Source organism: Peromyscus eremicus, chromosome 23, assembly GCF_949786415.1.
Source record: "Peromyscus eremicus chromosome 23, PerEre_H2_v1, whole genome shotgun sequence".
Taxonomy (NCBI): domain Eukaryota; kingdom Metazoa; phylum Chordata; class Mammalia; order Rodentia; family Cricetidae; genus Peromyscus; species Peromyscus eremicus.
In genome coordinates this window covers 28,678,945-28,697,690 of record NC_081438.1, presented here as the reverse complement: position 1 = coordinate 28,697,690, position 18,746 = coordinate 28,678,945, and the positions used below count along the sequence as shown (strand labels likewise).

The window sequence follows — 18,746 nt, the reverse complement described above, 5'->3', positions numbered from 1 at the left end:
AGCATGGGCTGGAGCCCGGCTGTTGCCCTTCCCACCCTGCCCTGTGTATAGTGAAATCCCTGGTTCTTTTGTTTGGCTCCAGAGTCCTGGATGTGACGGAAGTCACATGCTCAGGAGTCGAGGCTGTAGCTTAGCCAGTGAAGTGTTATTCAGCAGGCACAAAGCCCAGCGTAACCCAGGCATTGTAGTGCACACCTGTAATCCCAGCACTCAGGAGGTAGAGGCAGGAGGGTCAGAAGTTCAAGGTCATCCTTGACTATGCAGCAACCTGGAGGGCAGCCTGGGCTACAGAAGAAATTGGGCCTGGAAGGCGACTCCGCACATGAAAGGCTTTGCCACATAAGCCTGATGAGCCACGTTTGACCCTGGACCCCAGGTGTAGAGCCAGGTGCTGTGGTGTGCGCACACCTGCGGAGACAGCATCCTTTTAAAGCTCACAGGCCACTAGCCTGGGGTATGCAGAGCAGCGGGAGAACAAGATGGAAGGCAAGAACCAACTCCCAGAAGACATGCTATGCCTTTTTATGTGGATAAGACATTTTAAAAGCCAAATAAAATTCAAGTACTCACAAGGATGCAGTGTCTCCTGGGTACACCTGCAGTGATGTTGCCCAATTATGCTGTTTCATAATTTAAGGCTGTGGGGAGGCACAGAGGAGTCCTATGTGCTCCTGTAGTCCTGCACAGAAGCGCCCAGGTTTCATGCTGGTGCTCAGGCCTGCAGGGGCTCCGCTTGAGCCTTTTTGCAGTTTCCCTGAGCTGAGCTAGAGAGCTTCTTAGAAGGAGCCGCTCAGGAATATGGCCACCAGAGGGCGCCATTGCCTTTAGTCTATTGCTGGGCAAGCATTTGACCCTACCCACAGATCCACCCTTCACTTTCTGCTTCTGGGCTCTGCATTGTACTCCTCTCCCTGTGTTGGGGCTGCAGCTCTCTAAGGAAACACAGGCTTAAGGCTACAGCTGAGCTCTGTGGCAACATGGGGAACTCCTACCCAGGCCACAGGAGTGCTGCAGCCCACGTGGGCCTTTTGTCTAGGTTTATGTTCAGGGAAACCTTTGCTTGTTGTCAGGAGGCCTGCTGTGCCCTGACCAAAGCCCCTCCCTGAGCTGGGCCTGGACAGATGTGCTCAGAGAGTGACCCACTGTGTCTGTCTTGTGCCACCTGTTTGTTCCCTGTGAGGGCAGCTACCCCTAGAGCAGGGGCAGAGGAAGCAGTGGTTTTGCCATGATCTTCATTCAGGAACACAGGTGATTTAAAGAACTTAACCTCTTATTTTTCGTGTGTGGGTGTTTTGCCTGCATGTATGTCAGTGTACTGTGTGAGGGCATTGCATGCAGAGGTCAGAGGGCATCAGACCCCCTTGGAACTGGAGTTACAAGTGGGTTACCATGTGGGTGCTGAGAATGGAACACATGTCCTCAGGAAGAGCAGCCAGTGCTCTTAACCACTGACCCATCTCTTCAGTTCTGAACACTGGTATCCTTCAGTCCTGAGCAAGATTCAGATGGCTCCACTGTGCACTGCACGCAGTTGATAAAGCCATGCCAGCGTGAACAAGGGCAGAGGTGTTTGAGAACACACCGCCTTCTTCCTGGTGGACACCAGTCAAAGATAAGTGCCCACTCGGATGGCAGAGGCTGCCCTGGCTACTCTACTCAGAGTCTAGCCACCAGGGGTGAGGGTCACACGGGTTCAGCTGCTTTTCCCACCTTCACCCAGCCAGAGGGCAGGACTGGCCTGGGCTCCAAGCTCCCAGGCACTCGTGGAGCCTGTGAAGCTTTTACATATTCACACCTGGTTTTTAGCACTGCTGTAATCGATCTTTCGCATGAATGCTTGACAATACACATGCACACATACCATGGGTATTTTGTGCATGTGATATGATTGTGTGTGCAGTGTGTGTGTGTGTGTGTGTATGCGTGTATGCATGCGTGCGTGCATATTCAAGTGCACACACCTGGATGTAGAGTGTTTTCCTCGGTTGTTCTCTACCTAATTTAAATTTTTTCTTATATTTTATTTGGGAGGAGGTGTGTATGTATGCCACAGCAGAGCATGTGTGGTGGTCAGAGGACAGTTTTGAGTTAATTCTGTCTTAGGGATCGTTCTCAGGTCGTCAGGCTCTGCTGCAAGTACGCTTACCTGCTGAGCCATCTCACCAGACCACCTTTTTAAAAAACAACTTTTTATTGAAAATAGTTATTTTCATACAATTTATTCTGATCAGTTTCCTCTCCCTTATCTCCTCCCACGTCCCTACCTTTCCAACACCACATCTTCTTTCTCTCTCCCTTAAGAAACTAAACAGGCAGCCTGGTGGTGGCACACGCCTTTAATCCCAGCACTCAGAAGGCAGAGCCAGGTAGATCTCTAAGTTCGAGGCCAGCCTGGTCTACAGAGTGAGTTCCAGGACAGGAACCAAAACTACACTGTCTCGAAAAAAGAAGAGAGGAAGGAAGGAAGGAAGGAAGGAAGGAAGGAAGGAAGGAAGGAAGGAAGGAAGGAAGGGATGAAGAGCAGGCAAATAAAAAGAACCAAAAAAAAATTCTCAGAAAGCAGGAGAAACATGTGCAATATGAGACAAGAAAAAAAAAAATCCAAAAATACCTGTGAGTTTGTGTTAGCCATCTGCTGCTGCTGGGCACGGGGCCCTCCCTTAAGTGTGGTTTGTATACCCAATGAGGCTTTCTTGGAGAAGCTAATTTTTCCTTTGTGAATGGTTGGTAATTGGAGAAAGTTTCTTAGTTAGGGATGGGAGCTCATGGCTACTCCCCCATCTCAGCACTGGGACCCTGTCTGGTTTGCATCTGTGCATGCTGCCAGTCTCTGTGGGTTAACATGTCAGTCCTGTTGTGTCTGGAAGACACTGTGTCCTTGGTGTCCTCCATCCCCTCTGGCTCTTATAATCTTTCTGCCTCCTCTTCAGCGTGGTTCCCTGAGCCCTGATGGGAGGGAGTTGATGGAGACATCTCAGTTAGGACAGAGTTCCAGGGTCTGTCACTGCATGTTGTGCAGTTGAAACCACAAGGGTCACTCACTGAACCCAGAGCTCACGGGTTCAGCTAACCTGGCAGACAGATCCAGAGATGTTCCTAACACACACGCGCGCACACACACACACACACACACACACACACACACACCAGCACACACAACAGCATGCACACATCAGCACACACACTAGCACACACACACAAGCACACACACACCCCAGCACATGCTCACATCAGCACACACATACACCCCAGCACACACACAACAGCATGCACACATCAGCACACACACTAGCACACACACACAAGCACACACACTAGCACACACACACAAGCACACACACACAACCAGCACATGCTCACATCAGCACACACACAACTAGTACACACACACCCCAGCGTGCATACAACACACACACATCAACACACACATAACCAGCACACACACAACAGCATGCACATATCAGCACACACACCAGCACTCACACTAGCACACACACAAGCACACACGCCACCAGCACACACACCCCAGCACATGCTCATATCAGCATACTCATACACCCCAGCACACACACACTAGTACACACACACACCAGCATTCATACATCAACACACACACACACACACACACCAGCACTGAGGTCAGAGGCACACGTTGTACTTTTAGACAGGCGATGGGAATGTCTCCATAGGCTTGGCAACAAACACTTTGCCACCTGAGCTTTATCTCCTATATTGTGCGCTTTTGTTTTTATTAATGACAGAATAAGCATGAAGGAGTCCACTATCCAGTATCAGAATTGCAGCATTGGCGACACCCCATCTCCCTGTGAGCCCCTAGTCCATGCTCTCTGCTCCACTGTTTAGCCCTAAAGGCTATTTTAAGTGAGTTGCTTGAAAAGCAGAATTCTTTCCCTGTGTCAGTAGGCATCCCTTGATAGGTTTCCTCACTTTGTTGTGAAGGTCATGTTGGCTCATCGCAGGCTTCTTGCTGGACTTCTTCAGTAACACTACTCTGCAGGAATGTGGAGCCCCCTATTCTGCTACCTAGCATGGGCTTGTGACCAAAGGAATAAAGTGAAGACCAAGACTTGGCCCCTGCACCAGCTGCAGCCCACCAGCTCAGTTCTGGGCTGTAAGCATTTCTTTTCTTCTGGACAAAGCCATGTGTTTTAAATGTCTTTTAAAAATACTTTTAGGGGTAGGGGACTGAAGAGATGATGGTTCAGTGGTTAAGAGTGCCTATTGCTCTTGCAGAGGACTGGATTGGGTTCCCAGCACCCACATGGCAGCTCACAACTGCATGGAACTCCGCTGCAGATCTAGCACCCTCTTCTAGCCCCAGCCAGCTCCTGAATGTGCACGGTACACATAAGCTCATGCAAGCACACACATACACACCTTTTTTACAATCTTGAAAAAAATAGATTTAGGGGCCAGCAAGATGACAACTCAGCAGGTAAATGCTCCTATGCCGAGCCTGCTGACCCAAGCTGAAGCCCCAGGACCTATGTGGTGGAGAGAATGGACCCCCAGAGATGTCCTCTGACCTCCATATGCACACCATGGCATGCATGCACACCTCAACAACTCCATTGCATGCACAACAAATAAATCAATAAAAACATAGTAAGGTTTTTTAAAAATATACTTTATCCAGCATCTTGGGCATCACCAAGTTGGGGCTGCCTATCCAAGCTGGGTGGAAATATGCAGCAACAGCAGCAGCTAGAAAGGGCCTGCAGCAGACACACTGCAGCTCTTCATGGCAACCAGAAGGGGGCAGCATGGAGAATCATGAGAGCAAGTAATAGGGCCAATGGAGGACACTGCGACAGAAGGCTGTCCCCTCCACAAAGATCCCTTTCATGTGGAGTGTTTGCAGCTAACTGGGACCCCCACTTCCCCACAGTCTCTATTCCTGATAAAAATATGAGGACCTCGGGCTGGAGAGATAGCTCAGTGGGTAAAGCCCCTGCCATACAAGCCTGTGTATCTGCGTTCGAATCCCCAGAACCTACACAAAGCTAGCTACAGTAGCACGTGGCTAATCCTCATGTTCCTACAGTGAGATGGGAGGAACAGAGAGAATACTGGAGGCTCTCAGGCCACCCAGCCTGATGCATACAGCAACAAACAACAGAAAAAGAGATCCTGTCTGGAACAAGAGGGAAGGTGGGGGCTGACAACTGAGGCTGTCTCCTTATTTCAACACATGTGTTGTGCACATGCATGTGTAAACACACACACACACACACACACACACACACACACACACACACACACTCCCCAAACTCTTAAAAGATGAGGACCTGGCCAAGTTCTCCCACTGTCTCTGTGCACACCGTTCTCCCACTGGCTCTGTGCACACCAAGGACATGGATAGAGCTGCTGACCCCACTAAAGATGTTGAGCGGGGCCAAGTTTGTTCACACCCGGTGTGGGCATGTGCCAGCTGCTATCCCAGTATACCCAGACCCTGCTGGAGGAGGAGGCTGGCTTCCCAACAGTGTAGAGGGATGTGGGCCAGGGAAGAAAATCTTAAGTGTCCATGTTCAACTTCCTGCTTTGGTGACCAGTGACAAGTGGGGTAGAGCAGAAGTCATCCGGACAGGGAGGGAGGGCTCAAGGCTGGCTCAATCATCCAGCCTTCTCCAGGCCTGTAGACTCCTTTCTTTGGAGAGATACTAAGCAGTGATTTAAAATGGAGGCAGGCACAGGGATCCCGCTGGAAGCCCAGAATGCGGGTGGCTGAAGCAACACTACAGTGGCCTGGGAGCCGCCCTGTACCACCTCCTCCACAGTGAGCTCCACACCAGCCTGGGCCCAGTCTCACAGAAAGGACCAAAAGACTGGACCACACGGGCTTGTGCTTCTTGTTTCCTGGATTCAGGGGAGCTGCAGTCCTGGGGTAGAGAGTTAGTCAAATAATCCCTTCCATAGCCTAGCTCAGGGGAGCAGGCCTGTGATTCCAGCTGCCCAGGAGGCTGAGGCAGGAAGGTAGAAAGCTCACAGTCTGCTTGGGCTACAGAGCAAGGCCAAACTGGGCAACTCAGTGAGACTGTTGCAAAACAAAATATAAAAAGAGGGGCTGAGGGATGTAGCTCAGGGGTAGAGCACCTGCCTAGAATCCCCCAGTGAGGGGCTGGGGTGTGCCTCAGTGGTAGAGCACCTGTCTAGAATCCCCCAGTGAGGGGCTGGAGTGTGGCTCAGTGGTAGAGCACCTGCCTAACACATCAAGAGCCCTGGGTTTAATCCCCAGAACCAGAAGCAGTGGGGAACTATATCTATCACAATCTGTATTAGGGCCACTTAAGACTTCACCTATGCTGGCTGGGCAAGAAGGGTTGGTCACAAGAACCACCAGCTTCCCTCAGTGTTACCCATGTGTACTGTACCACAATGCAGATCCTGCATCCCCACTGTAAGAATACGAAAGATAGTTTATTGAGTCTCAATTCTCCATTAAAGTCTTTAAACATAAAAGCTCTGTAGGAAATGTCACAACTTAGTGTCATCTGTCATATAAATAAATATACACTAAGATGTACACTATCAACAGGTGTCCTCAACGTGAGGCCACAACATAGGGAAGGACTCACTCAGTCAACTTTAAAACCCAGGACTGGCTGGACTGGGGAGTGTGGGGCTTGGGTGGGGGGAGCAGTGGGCAGGTGTTGGTGGCACCTGGTGAGGATACAGGAAGCAGGCGCTGGGGGCAAGGGTCCTTTGGTCTATTAGGAGGGGGGCTTGCGGAAGCGAATTTTCTTGGCTGTTTCCACGTCAGACTTGGCAACCAGAAATCGCATCTTCTTGCCTCCATGTCGGATCAGATCTACCGCCCTGAAATCAAGGAAAGAGGTGAAGACGACACAGAAGAGCCAGCAGCAGCCTGGTCTCATAACACACACCCCCTCCCTTGGATGCAGGACTGGCTTGCTTGTCTCCCCGACCCCTCTCTGGTCCTGTGGTGCAGGCCAGGTGTAGCACATACCTCATATAGCTGACATTCATCAGGCTGCTGCCGTTCACTTCCAGGATTCGGTCCCCCAATGACAACCGCCCATCAGATGCTGCGGGGCTCCCAGGAAGCAGGGTCTGTATGTAGAGTCCTGGGGCCCCCAGAGGTGTGTGCTGGGAAGAAGCAGGGGGCCTCAGGATACTGCGCTGGTGCTAACATGTGCTTTCCCCAGTAAAGACCCTGAACTGCACAACCCTCCCTGTGAACATGCTTGCAACTAGCCAGGTCACAAATTACGGTCCCTGTGTGTCCCACAGGGAAGCACTGGCCCCATCAGTGCTCCCAAAGGCAGGCCCATGAAACAATTCAGGTATTTCTCACTGGCCCTGACTATGGTTAAACTGGAGAGGAGGGCTCTACAAGAATGGGAGGAAAGAGCTGAAGTCTAGGGGTCCTCACCATCCCATCAATCAGGCCCATCCCCAGCCCCGAGGGGCCTCGCTCGAGCTCCACCATGAACACATAGCAGAAGTCCTCCGTGCTGGAGCTGGGGCTGGAGGCTTCAGCAGGAGGTTCAGCAGCAGCCTGAACAGTGTCTCCTGGGTGGGCAGAGAAGAAGGGAGGGATAAGGGGCCCGTGGGTTTGGGGGCCAGCACTCATCCCCAGAGTCAGGACACTGAGGACTTCTGGGAGATACAGAGATGCCCCTCATGACAGCATGGCAAGTGTTCCTGGAGCCCCAGGAAGACACCAGCTGAACAGAAGACGACAGCAAGCCGGGGAAGGGACAGGCGACTCAACAGGACATTATCCTGAGGCCAGCTGTCTTCCAGAGGCCATGGACCCAATGCCCATGGGCAGCCTAGCTTCCCTGCCACCTCTTCAATGCCCTACTCTCCTCCCCCCACACCCCCACACCAGGATGCAACTGTAAGTCCATCCTCCCTGAGGCCTCCTCCACTGTGTCCAGACCCTGCTTCAGACTCCAGGCTAACAGAGGCCCTGTGCCTCTCTCTCAACAGAGCATGTGTCTGAGTGGGGATCTCAGGACAGGGCCTGACCTAACAGTTCTGAGCTTCGGCCCCAGAACCTGAGCAGGCAGCTTGCCTTGTCCTGCTCCATTGAGTGTCCAATGCCAGGGTGCCTTCAGACTTGACGGAACATCAAGGACACAATGTTAAGAGTCCTCATGAGCCAGGTGGGCCCCACTGTGCACACATATGCATCTGTATGTGCTCATACATAAGTGCACATGCCCCCACATGCCCGTATTATCCCGAATAGGTGTTAAGGAGCATGCTGATCAGCAGCTGATAGAACAGCCCAAGAAGACCCAAAGTAGGGTTTCTACCCAATCATAAGCAGGCCAGACCTTACCTTCTAGACCCACACCAGGAGGGCCACCTGGTCCATTCCTCTGCCCTTCAAGGAGTGCTTTTCCACAGAGGCCGCTGGGCTCTGGCCAGGTGGGGCCTCCAGGCTCCAGGCCCAGTGGTGTGCTGGGAGGAGTGAGCAGGCAGGAGGAGTCAGTGTGCAGAGAGCCAGTCTGGGAGCCCCTGCGGTCCCCTCGGGTAGGCTGTCTTCCAGGAGGGCCCTGTGCCCAGGGAGCTCCAGTGACAGGAAGAGAATGGGCAGGGACAGTTTCAACAGCTCCTCTGCCTGAGTCCCTCTTAGCGAGGGGGCAACCATGGCCTTCCGGATGCCCCTCAGGAATGGTGTGGTACAGGCCCTGGAAAGAGAGGTGGGCAAAAGCTGAGGCCCTAGCCGGGCAGTGGTGGTGCACAGCTTTAATCCCAGCACTCAGGAGGCAGAGGCAGGTGAATCTCTGTGAGTTCAAGGCCAGCCTGGGCTACAGAGTGAGTTCCAGGAAAGGCGCCAAAGCTACACAGAGAAATCCTATCTTCAAAAACCAAAAACCAAAAACCAAAAAAAAAAAAAAAGAAAAAAAAAGTTGAGTCCCCTGAGAAGGAGACAGGCCAGGCACCTGTGGTGCCTCCCTGTGAAGAATAGAGAAAACAGACAAGCCACCCTAACCCTAGAGGACATGGGTCCAGCCAGGCCATGCCAGGCACAAAGAATGAGTGAAGACGTTTGCAAACCTTCTCCTCAAATGGAGCCCCAAAATCTCCTGGTCATACCTGCTGCATCCCCCAGCCCACTCTAGACAACCTGTGCCTGCTTCTGCCAACAGTCAGCGAAGGTTGTCTCAGTTCAGTTCACGGCTACAAGTCACAGGCTGCTCTGAGTGACCCAGTCCCTCCCCACCAACATCCCTGCCCTACCCTACCTCGATACCCTCAGGCCGGGCAGGCCCACTGTCAGGGCTGGCTTGGCCCCTTAGTCCCCACAGGAAGTAGCGGATGTAGAGCAGGTGCTGGTAAAGGTTGTCCTCCAGGCAGTTGGCCTCCAGGTCCACTTGGAAGCCCTGGCTCGGCAGAACGATGGGTGGTGGGTTTTCATAGGACTCCAAGATGTTCTCTGCAGTGGAGAGAGTGGGGATGCTGGGATCTGGCCTCTCCTCCGTCCATCTTAGGTCCTCACCCACCCACTGAGGACATAAGACAGCAAGAGCTCGGCAGGATGAGTCCCAGCCTAGTCTCTGAATTCCGACAAGGCTGTAGAGACCAAGCAGAGCCCACACATATCTGTGTATCACTAGGACACACATACATGTACACTGGGAAGTTAATATGTGCAGGTCCTAGATGGGGAAGGAGGCAGGAACCTTTCTGGGATGCCAGCTCTGAGCTCTCAGCACAGAGCCTGGTGCATGGGTTTGGGGGAGTGTTCTGATACCAACTGGTAAATTGGGAGGGACCCAGTGGGATCAGGTGGAGCCAAGAGTGCTGTTTTGAGGCGTCCTCTGGGCCCAGGCCGGCCAGTGATGGCCAGGTAACAGGAAGACATTGGGAAGCCCTTACGTACACCACAGCCTACTGTTTACCAGCCTGCGCTTTTTGTTTACACACTGTGAATGCATGTTTATGGAGGAAGATGTGTGTAACTTACAAACTGAAATTCACACATACACATAAATGAACGTACCTCCGCTGCTACACCAGGGCATGCCCATGTGCATGTGTGTGGATAGCACGTGTGCTCACCGGAATGTCTCCACAGGGTTTGAAACCCCACCCTGTTGTTCATGTCCTGAGCAGCTGGGTGCCAGTTGGGCCCTAGTCTGAAGCCCTGAGACAAGGGCACAGTAGGACCCTGGGTGGAGGTGCCAGGTAGTAGGGGCTCCTGTGTGCCCACCTCAGTGGACTGCTCCGGTGCTTTTCTGAGCTTGAGCTTGGCAGTCTCCCCACCACCCTCTACCTCTGTCCAAGGCTTGGCCGCTGGGAAGGCTCACCTGACTGGAAGGCCTCGGGGCTGTCTTGGGCTCCTGGCTCCCAGGCGCTCATAGGGCCCATGGCAGAGGCCAGTTGGTACTGAGTCAGCAGCCGGTGCAGCTGAGCAGGGTTCAAGGCAGGGAATGTGGCCCGCAGGGTGGCCCAGCTCATCTGGGGACAAGGAGCTCCGGTCAAAGGCCTCCAGGAGCATGAGGCAGTGCCTTGCCCACAGACCCTGGGAGAGTCCCTCCTCTATCCCCTGTTTGTCCAGGCAGGGTTCTAGGCCCTCCCCCTGGTCTTTTCACTCCAGGGCAGGTAGGAGGGGCAGAGCAGACAGCAAGGAGGTCAGTGAGGGGTGGAGCAGAAGACACCACACTGGCCACCTTATCCACAGTGACGAGGCTGGCCTGGGCTACAAAGTGGGAGAATGAAAAGGAGGGAGCAGGGGAGGGGGGACGGGACATGAATGCCATGTAACAGACGTATGCCGTGAGCAGACGGAAACAGCTCATCTAGGTGCTCTCAGATCTGACTGAGCTCAGGGTAGGGAACGCTCTCTTAAGACCTTAAGACAAAACAACGGGACAGCCAGGCATAGTGGTGCCCACTTGTAACTCCAGCACTCGCAGGAGGTGACGACAGGAGGATCAGGAGTTCAAGCCCAGCCTGGGCTACATAACAAGTCCGAAGCCAGTTCCAGGACAGCCAGGGCTACACAGAGAAACCCTGTCTTGAAAACAAAACAAAAGTTTCCCTTCTCAGAGCCCTATGTTGTACTTTCTGCTCCAGAGGCTCTAGATTGTCCCTGTCCCTTGGGGTCAGGGTAAGGCCAGTCTGCAGCCTCCCACCACCTGCTTCTCTGGCTTTAGTTTTCCTGTCTTTTCTTCCTCTCTCCACGGCTTGATTTTCCTGCCAACAGCCACAAGCCTGGGCTGTGGCCATCCAGAATCTATGCCCCAGGGACAGCCAGCGCCACAGGCCTGTCGGATGAGGGACAGGAATTGACCCCAGGACCACATTCTTACTGGCAGCCCCTCCACACACCCTCAAGCCCCAGACTCCCCGGGGGAGGGGCTGTTTCTTTTTGATGCCTCCCTCGCACTTCTGTGGTTTGTCCCCAGGTTGTCAGGGAGGGAACCAGCCATGAATCATATCTTCCCCGGCTCCTCCCTGTGTTCTGCTCTCTGGTGTTTGGGCGGCACTTTTGGGCAGATTTCCTCCATTTTTAACTTCCTACCCTGCCACTGGGCCTTTTTCTTCTGCTCCTGTAGTTTTAATTTACAAGAACTCTTGCTTGGTTTTGTTTATTCAGACAGAGTCCTGAACTAGCCAGATGGCTCAGCCAGTACAGGTGCCTGTCACCTAATGACCTGTCACCTGATGACCTGTCACCTGATGACCTGAGTGGAAGCTCCAAGACTCACATGGTGGAGAGAGAACCAACTCCTACAAGTTGTCCTCTGACCACCAACTGTACATTTGCCAATACATACTCACACACAATAAACAAACAAATGTAATTAAAAAAAAAAAAACAATGGGCCAGGCGGTGGTGGAGCTCACCTTTAATCCCAGCACTTGGGAAGCAGAGACAGAGGGATCTCTGTGAGTTCGAGGCCAGCCTGGTCTACAGAGCAAGTTCCAGGACAGGCTCCAAGCTACAGAGAAATCCTGTCTCGAAAAACAAAAACATAAACAAAAACAAAATTAATGGGGCTGGAGAGATGCCTCAGCTGTTAACTGTGCTTGCTTCCAGAGGGTCCAAGTTCGGTTCCCAGTACCCACATCAGATGGCTCACAACCAGCAGTAATTTCAGGTCCAGGAGAGCCAGCACACTCTTCTGTGGGCACCTACACACACATGGCATTCACTCACCTATATTGATACACATATACTAAATAAAAATGAGTCTTTACTAAACTGTTTTAAAAGGACAGGATCCCTTTATGAAGCTAAGGCTGGCCTTGAACTCATGATCTTCCTGCCTCAGCCTCTAGAGTACAGGAATTAAAAAGTGTGGGTCACCGTGCCTGGCCCTAAGAAATCTCTTGTTATTCTACAGATGCACTATTATTTATGAACACTATTTCTTCTCTTACCTTAACGAGGATAAAAATAATCTCTTCCTTTGCAGTTGCTTTTTATTGGCTAGTCCAAGGCAAATTTGAATAAAACCCTCAGACTAAGGATGTTTTCTTTTTAGAGGGTTTAGAAGCAATGACCATGAAGAATATGGATAGACTCTGTGTGGACAGCAAGACTAAAACACCTGCTACCTGGCTCTTGGCAGAACAAGCTTGTCACTTGTCACGTCCTGCCCTCCATCCCACAGAGGTTCCAGCAGGTGCCTGGGTTTGCAGTCTTCACAGTGGGCCTCTAGGTCTCATGTGGCTCCAGGACTCAATGTGGCAAAAAAAATGGTCAGGCACCTAGTCATGCAGACAGGAGCAGCTAAGAGCCTGGGAGCCATAGCTGCTTCCTTTCTGCATGCAGCCCTCATTCAGAACTCACACAGACCTCAGACTGGGGAGATGGCCTGGCTCAAGCATTTGCCTCACAAGCATGAGGAGCTGAGATGGATCAGCAGAACCCACGGAAAAATCCACTTGTGGGGTACAGAATCCCAGCTTCCGGGAAGATAAGGCAGATCGCTGGAGCTCACTGGCCAGCTAGCCTAGCCTACCTAAGTACCAGGCCAGGGAGACACCCTGTCTCAAACAAAAGGTGAAAGGCATCCGAAGAATGACATTCAAAGTTGGCTGTCCTCTGACCTACACACACACACACACACACACACACACACACACACACACACACACACAAGAAGATGAACAAATCTGAAATATACAACTCAGTTTTTCTCAAAGGAACGCCCTTGTGACCAGCCCCAAGAATGGAGCCAACATAACAAGCAGTAACAACCCAGTGACCTCTCGCCTCACTGAGTTAGTGAGCTCACCATGGGAGCTGAGTCTCAGGAGCCCAAAGCATGAGCTCTGCGTCACGACTCCAGCTCAACAGAGGGCAGAGGGTCAGCTGTGGCTCTTGCTCTCGAGGCTCACTCCCGGCCCTGCAGACTCTCACATGCCGAACAACCACGACAGACTTCATCCACACAAAGCAACTGATGATCATGGACCTCGATGGAGCCCCAAGTACTGCATGAACTAAGCAAGCACTTTACCACTGAGCTATATCCCAGCCCATCATTTTCCTTTTTTCATTATTATTTTTAGTTGTGTGTGTGTTCCCACATAAGTGGGTCCAGCAGGCAGACCTCCCGTTCAGCTCTTTACGATTCCCTACTGCAGATCCATGCCTCTGTCCCTTCAGTGGTTTTCTAGTCCTTCAACCAGAGGACTTTGAATTTCATTGGGCTATGCAAGCCACTCTCTGAAAAAGGGTAGGCTCTCCCCAGGTCACTCCATCCAAGGGCTGTACTATCGAAATCTCTTTGAGGGCTGGAGGCATGGTTCAGTGGTAGAGCACATGCCCAGAATCCTCCCAGTGAGGGGCTGGGGTGGGGCTCAGTGGTAGAGCACCTGCCTAGAATCCCCAGTGAGGGGCTGGGGTGTGGCTCAGTGGTAGAGCACCTGCCTAGAATCCCCCAGTGAGGGGCTGGGGTGTGGCTCAGTGGTAGAGCATTTGCCTAGAATCCCCCAGTGAGGGGCTGTGTGCATGATTCAGTGGTTAACACTTGCCTAGCATGCACAGGGACCTGGCTTCCCTCTCCAGTACTGCTAAAGAAAATAAAAAATGCTTAGTGATTGTGATGATTTGAAAAAAAAATACTCATAGGGAATGGTACTATTAGGAGGTGTGGCCTTGTTGGAGTAGGTAAGGCATTGTTGAAGGAACGGTGTAACTGGGGGCGGGATTTAAGGTCTCAGATGCTCAAGCCAGGCCCAGTGGGGCATTCTCTTCCTGCTGCCTGCTGGTCTGAATGTAGAACTCTCAGCTCCTTCTCTAGCACCATGTCTTCTGGCACGCTGCCATGCTTCCTGTCATGACGATAATGAACTAATAAACCTCTGAAACTGTAAACCAGTTCCAATTAAATGTTTTCCTTTATAAGAGTTGCCATGGTCATGGTGTCTCTTCATAGCAACAGAAACCCTAACTAAGACAGTGATTGTGCTGGCTAGTTTTACGTCACCTTGATACAGGCTAGAGTTATCTGAAAGGAGGGAACTTCAATTGAGAAAACGCCTTCATAAGATCCAGCAGTAGGACATTTTCTTAGTGATTGATGGGGGAGTGCCCAGCCCATGGTAGGTGGTACCATCCCTGGGCTGGTGGTCCTGGGTTCTATAAGAAAGCAGGCTGAGCAGGCTATGATGAGCAAGCCAGTAAGTAGCTCCCCTCCGTGGCCTCTACATCAGCTCCTGCCTCCAGGTTCCTGCCCAGTTTGAGTTCCTAACCTGACTTCCTTCCACGATGAAGAGCAATATGGAAGTATAAGCCAAATAAACACTTTCCTTCCCAAGTTGTTTTGGTGTTTTACCACAGCAATAGTAACCCTAACTAAAACAGTGATATTTTGGGAGGAAGCAAACTAAATTCACATGGTCTGGTTGCCAGACATGCTTAAACACCTGAGTTTTCTATGGTAAATTTTTCACTTTGTAATGAAAATAATTAAACCAGTTTTCAAAACCAACATTGTCAACTTCGTGTAAAGCACATTTCATCTGGGCCTGATGAAATGTCTCAGCAGGTAGAAAAGGTTCTCATCACTGACCTGAGTTCCATCCCTGGGACCCCCACGGTGGAAGCTGAGAACAGACTCTATCTAGCAAGTTGTCCCCTGAACTTCACACACTCACTGTGTACAAGTGCACATGCACGCGCACACACACGTAAAGAAGTAGAATTTTAAAAGCGTAGTTCCTAACAGAGGACATTTTTAGTACTGGCTGAGTGGACAAAGAACACGGGGAGTCACGTCTGGAACCACGGCTCCACTGTACACTCACTGTGCGACCTTGGCTTGGCTTTTGCACAGTGCTGCCCAATCAGCCAACTGCTGTGCACTCGAGTGTGACACCAGAGTCTCAATGATAAACAGCAGCCACTGTCATCAATGTCAGTGGCTGAGACACACCGCTGAGAGTCTGCAGAAAGAATATCTTTTTCTTTTCTTTTTAAACTTTTTTTTTAAAGATAAGATCTCCACATGTAGTTCAGGCTGGCCTGGAACTCACTATGTAGTCCAGGCTAGCCAGAAACTTGCAACAATCCTCCTGCTTCTGCTTCTAGAGTGCTGGGATTACAGGCATGAGCTACCACATCTGGTGGGACTACGCTTTTTGATCAGCTGGCTATCCCAAGCCTGCCCAGGGCTTTGCCTGGGGCTGACAATACAGCCATGTTACCCAGGGAGCTTTGAACACATGTTCCTGGACAACGGAGGGCAGATTTAATGCTGCACTGCTCCACCCCCGTCCCCACGGATGTTCACCCTCTCAGGGAAAGGTCAGTGGTCCACACAGGAGAAGAAACCATCAGCCATCGGGACAAATGCTCTGAGGAAGAAGGTACCAAGTATGGAGGGAGAGGGTGAGAACCTAGTCTCCTATTTCTGTGGTGGTAGACCATAACCTTGAGGACGGAGCAATGTAAGGTACAATCCTACAGGGCCGACTCAACCTGTAGGTTGCGACCGCTTTGGCAAACCTCAATCTACAAAAACATCTACATTATGATTCATAACAGTAGCAAAATTACAGTAATGAAATAGCAATGAAAACAGTTTTATGGCGGGGGGGTCAGCACATGAGGAACTGTGTTAAAGGGGCGCAGCGTTAGAAGGTTGAGAAGCACCGCTCTAGGGGAAGACCCAGTTCCCCACTTCTGTTCTGAGTTCAGCTCCTCATGGGTGCGGGAATGAGGCTGTGTTTCTGGGCTGGCTGGACTGGGGCTGTCCTAGCTTTTAGAAGCTACCAAAGTCCCAGACTCTGGATAGCAGCCACTGTGAGCTCGGCCCTCTCTCTCCTCCCACCCAACTGTCTGGCCCACTCTATGGATCTGTCTGATTAGACTGGACCCAGTGAAGGACATAGATCATGTCCTTATCTTCAGGTCCTTCATCTTGGTCACACTTGCAGAGTGACCTTTGCTACACAGAGTGACCAGTACAGGGCCCAGGAACCTCCCTGGGGAGATTACCCAGCCTGGTGTGGACAGGGACATTTGAGGAACTAAGCAACTCCATGAATTACCTAGGGAGTATGTAAGGTTTTCGGGGTGCAGAGTCCAGGCCACCTGAACTTGGTTTGTAAGTCAGGGACCCTAGGGTCACATGCCCTTCCTTTTTTTTTTTTTTTTTTTTGGTTTTTCAAGACAGGGTTTCTCTGTGTAGCTTTTGGAGCCTTTTCTGGAACTCCCTCTGTAGACCAGGCTGGCCTCAAACTCACAGAGATCCGCCTGGCTCTACCACCACCCGGCGTCACATGCCCTTCTTTGCACTTGTCCTGGGGGACCCTCCTACCTGGACGAGCTGAGCACTGGGAGTGGCCAGCAAATGCAGGGTGCAGGACAGCTTCCGAAAGAAGCGCTCAGCAGGTGCTCCGAGGCCAGCGCTCCTGGCCCACTCCAGGAACTGCTGCAGTCGGGCACAGGCCTGGACACCCCTGGGCCAATGGAAGCAACTCAGAGAGGGCCCTGGAGAGGGAAGAAAGGATGAGACCCACACAGCAGGGTCCCCAAAGCACATTCTCCCTCTCCAGGCCACGTCAACACCTCATCTCTGTCCTAGGCAATGCCAACTAGCCATGCCCTCTCTGGGGCAGAAGTAGAAAGAGATGAAGGAGACAGGTACAAGGCAAGAGGGGCTGTGACAGCCACCACCCCACCCCTCCTACCCTACATCATCCTGTCAATGTGGCAACAGGCTCATGCTGTGGCTGGACCCTGTCAGATACCCAGAGCCCCAGCCGGTGATGGAGAAACAGCAACTCAGTAAGGCAGGGCAGCCTTGTAAAGCTGTCTCAGTCTGGCCCCTCTGCAGGCTGCTGGCAGGTACTGGAACAGCGTACAAGGCATGCTCTGAGCTTTTGTCCACCCTGGGACTTGAGCACAGCAGTGTTCCCTTAGAGTACATTCCCAGCCCCCAGCATCACTCACCCTTGTCCAGCAGCTGGTTGAGGAGCAGTGTGGCAGAGAAGAAGAAGAGATAAGCAAGCATCTGGGAGGCCACCTCAGGATGCATGTGCAGCTGCTTCAGGAGGTCCGAGGTGGCCTGGAACACTGACACGACGCGCCGGAGCTCCTCAGGCAGAGCGGGGCCTGAGCGCCAGCTCTCCCTACGCTCTGTCTGAAATGGAGGACATTCCAAGAGGGCCGGGAGGCAGACATACAGGCACTGCCAGGAGAGAGAACCCCAAGAGCCACTTACAGGGATGCTGGAACTGACCAGGAGTCCCCAACCTAACAAGCTCCTGTCCCAGCCTTAAGCAATAGGAGCTGCCCCTGGACCTGACAGAAGCAGGGACGGGAGCCGCAGGGACAAACAGGCTGGACATGGCAGTCACCTAGCAGTGCTGTAAAAGACACCATGATCGATGACCCTTGGCTGTACCGTGGTGGCACTCCTGAGAAAGGGACACACCCAGGGCCAGAGTGGAACCAGTGGCTGCTGAAGCTGGCTTGTCCCGGTCCCTTCCCTCCTGTTGCCAGGCCCTCATGGTGGCAGCACACACCTTGGAGAGGTAATACACACACTGCTGGAAAGCATAGAGCACCACCTCCTCCAGGGCTGCCATGGCCTCCTCGCTGGCCGTCAGTGTGCAGGAGAACAGTGATTCCTTGGAACCTGCAGAGGGGGGCCACAAAAGGAGGGTCACCGGCACAGCCTGCACGTGTGGACCCACCATCTGTCTGTTCCCTTCTGAGGGCTCTGCCTGGCACACCAACACTCCCATCCGGCTTTAGAAGGATGGCAATCCCAAATCTGGCCCAGGCAGTCACACTGGGCAGTTGGAGCAGGAGACCAGACTCATACGTTACTCCATGTTACTGAGACAGAGACAGAGCACAGAAGTTTGTCCTTCCTCCCTCCCTCTCCACTTCTTCCTTTCCACGTCATGCAGGCCTCTACCACTGGACTTTTTTTTTTTTTTTCCTTCAAGGAAAGGTGCCGAGCCTGGCCATGACTCACTCTGTAGTCCAGATTAGTCTTGAACCTACACTTGTCCTGCCTCAGTCTCCTGAGTGTTTGGATTCTCCACCGGAACTGGCTATCCCACTGCAGCAAGCCCAAATCAGCCCTGAAGGTCAACTGTTTAACGGCACAGGTCAGAAGGCTTGTCCAGCAGCCCCTGGAAACTGTCCCAAGGTTGTGGAGTCAAAACACTCTCTCAAGAAAATGGAGACCTCCCAGGAACGGAAGACAGAGGCAGACAAATCTCCACGAATCTGAGGTCATCTTGGTCTACACATGGAGTTCCAGGCCAGT

The 18,746-nt window shown here is 52.1% G+C and overlaps 1 protein-coding gene across 2 annotated transcripts in view; it reads right to left on the bottom strand.

The window, feature by feature from the left end:
* Positions 1–6,420: 6,420 nt before the first annotated feature.
* Radil (Rap associating with DIL domain) overlaps positions 6,421–18,746 on the bottom strand; it is a 68,768-nt gene continuing 56,442 nt past the window's right edge. For both annotated transcript variants that reach the window (XM_059249409.1, XM_059249408.1), the window contains exons 7-15: positions 17,992–18,104; positions 17,417–17,654; positions 16,782–16,954; positions 10,311–10,461; positions 9,246–9,436; positions 8,336–8,687; positions 7,418–7,557; positions 6,992–7,131; positions 6,421–6,840 (exon numbers count right to left, since the gene is read on the bottom strand). In XM_059249409.1, coding sequence (XP_059105392.1) covers positions 6,735–6,840; positions 6,992–7,131; positions 7,418–7,557; positions 8,336–8,687; positions 9,246–9,436; positions 10,311–10,461; positions 16,782–16,954; positions 17,417–17,654; positions 17,992–18,104 — 1,604 coding nt within the window. In that variant the 3' untranslated portion in view covers positions 6,421–6,734. The remainder of the gene's footprint in view (positions 6,841–6,991; positions 7,132–7,417; positions 7,558–8,335; positions 8,688–9,245; positions 9,437–10,310; positions 10,462–16,781; positions 16,955–17,416; positions 17,655–17,991; positions 18,105–18,746) is intronic.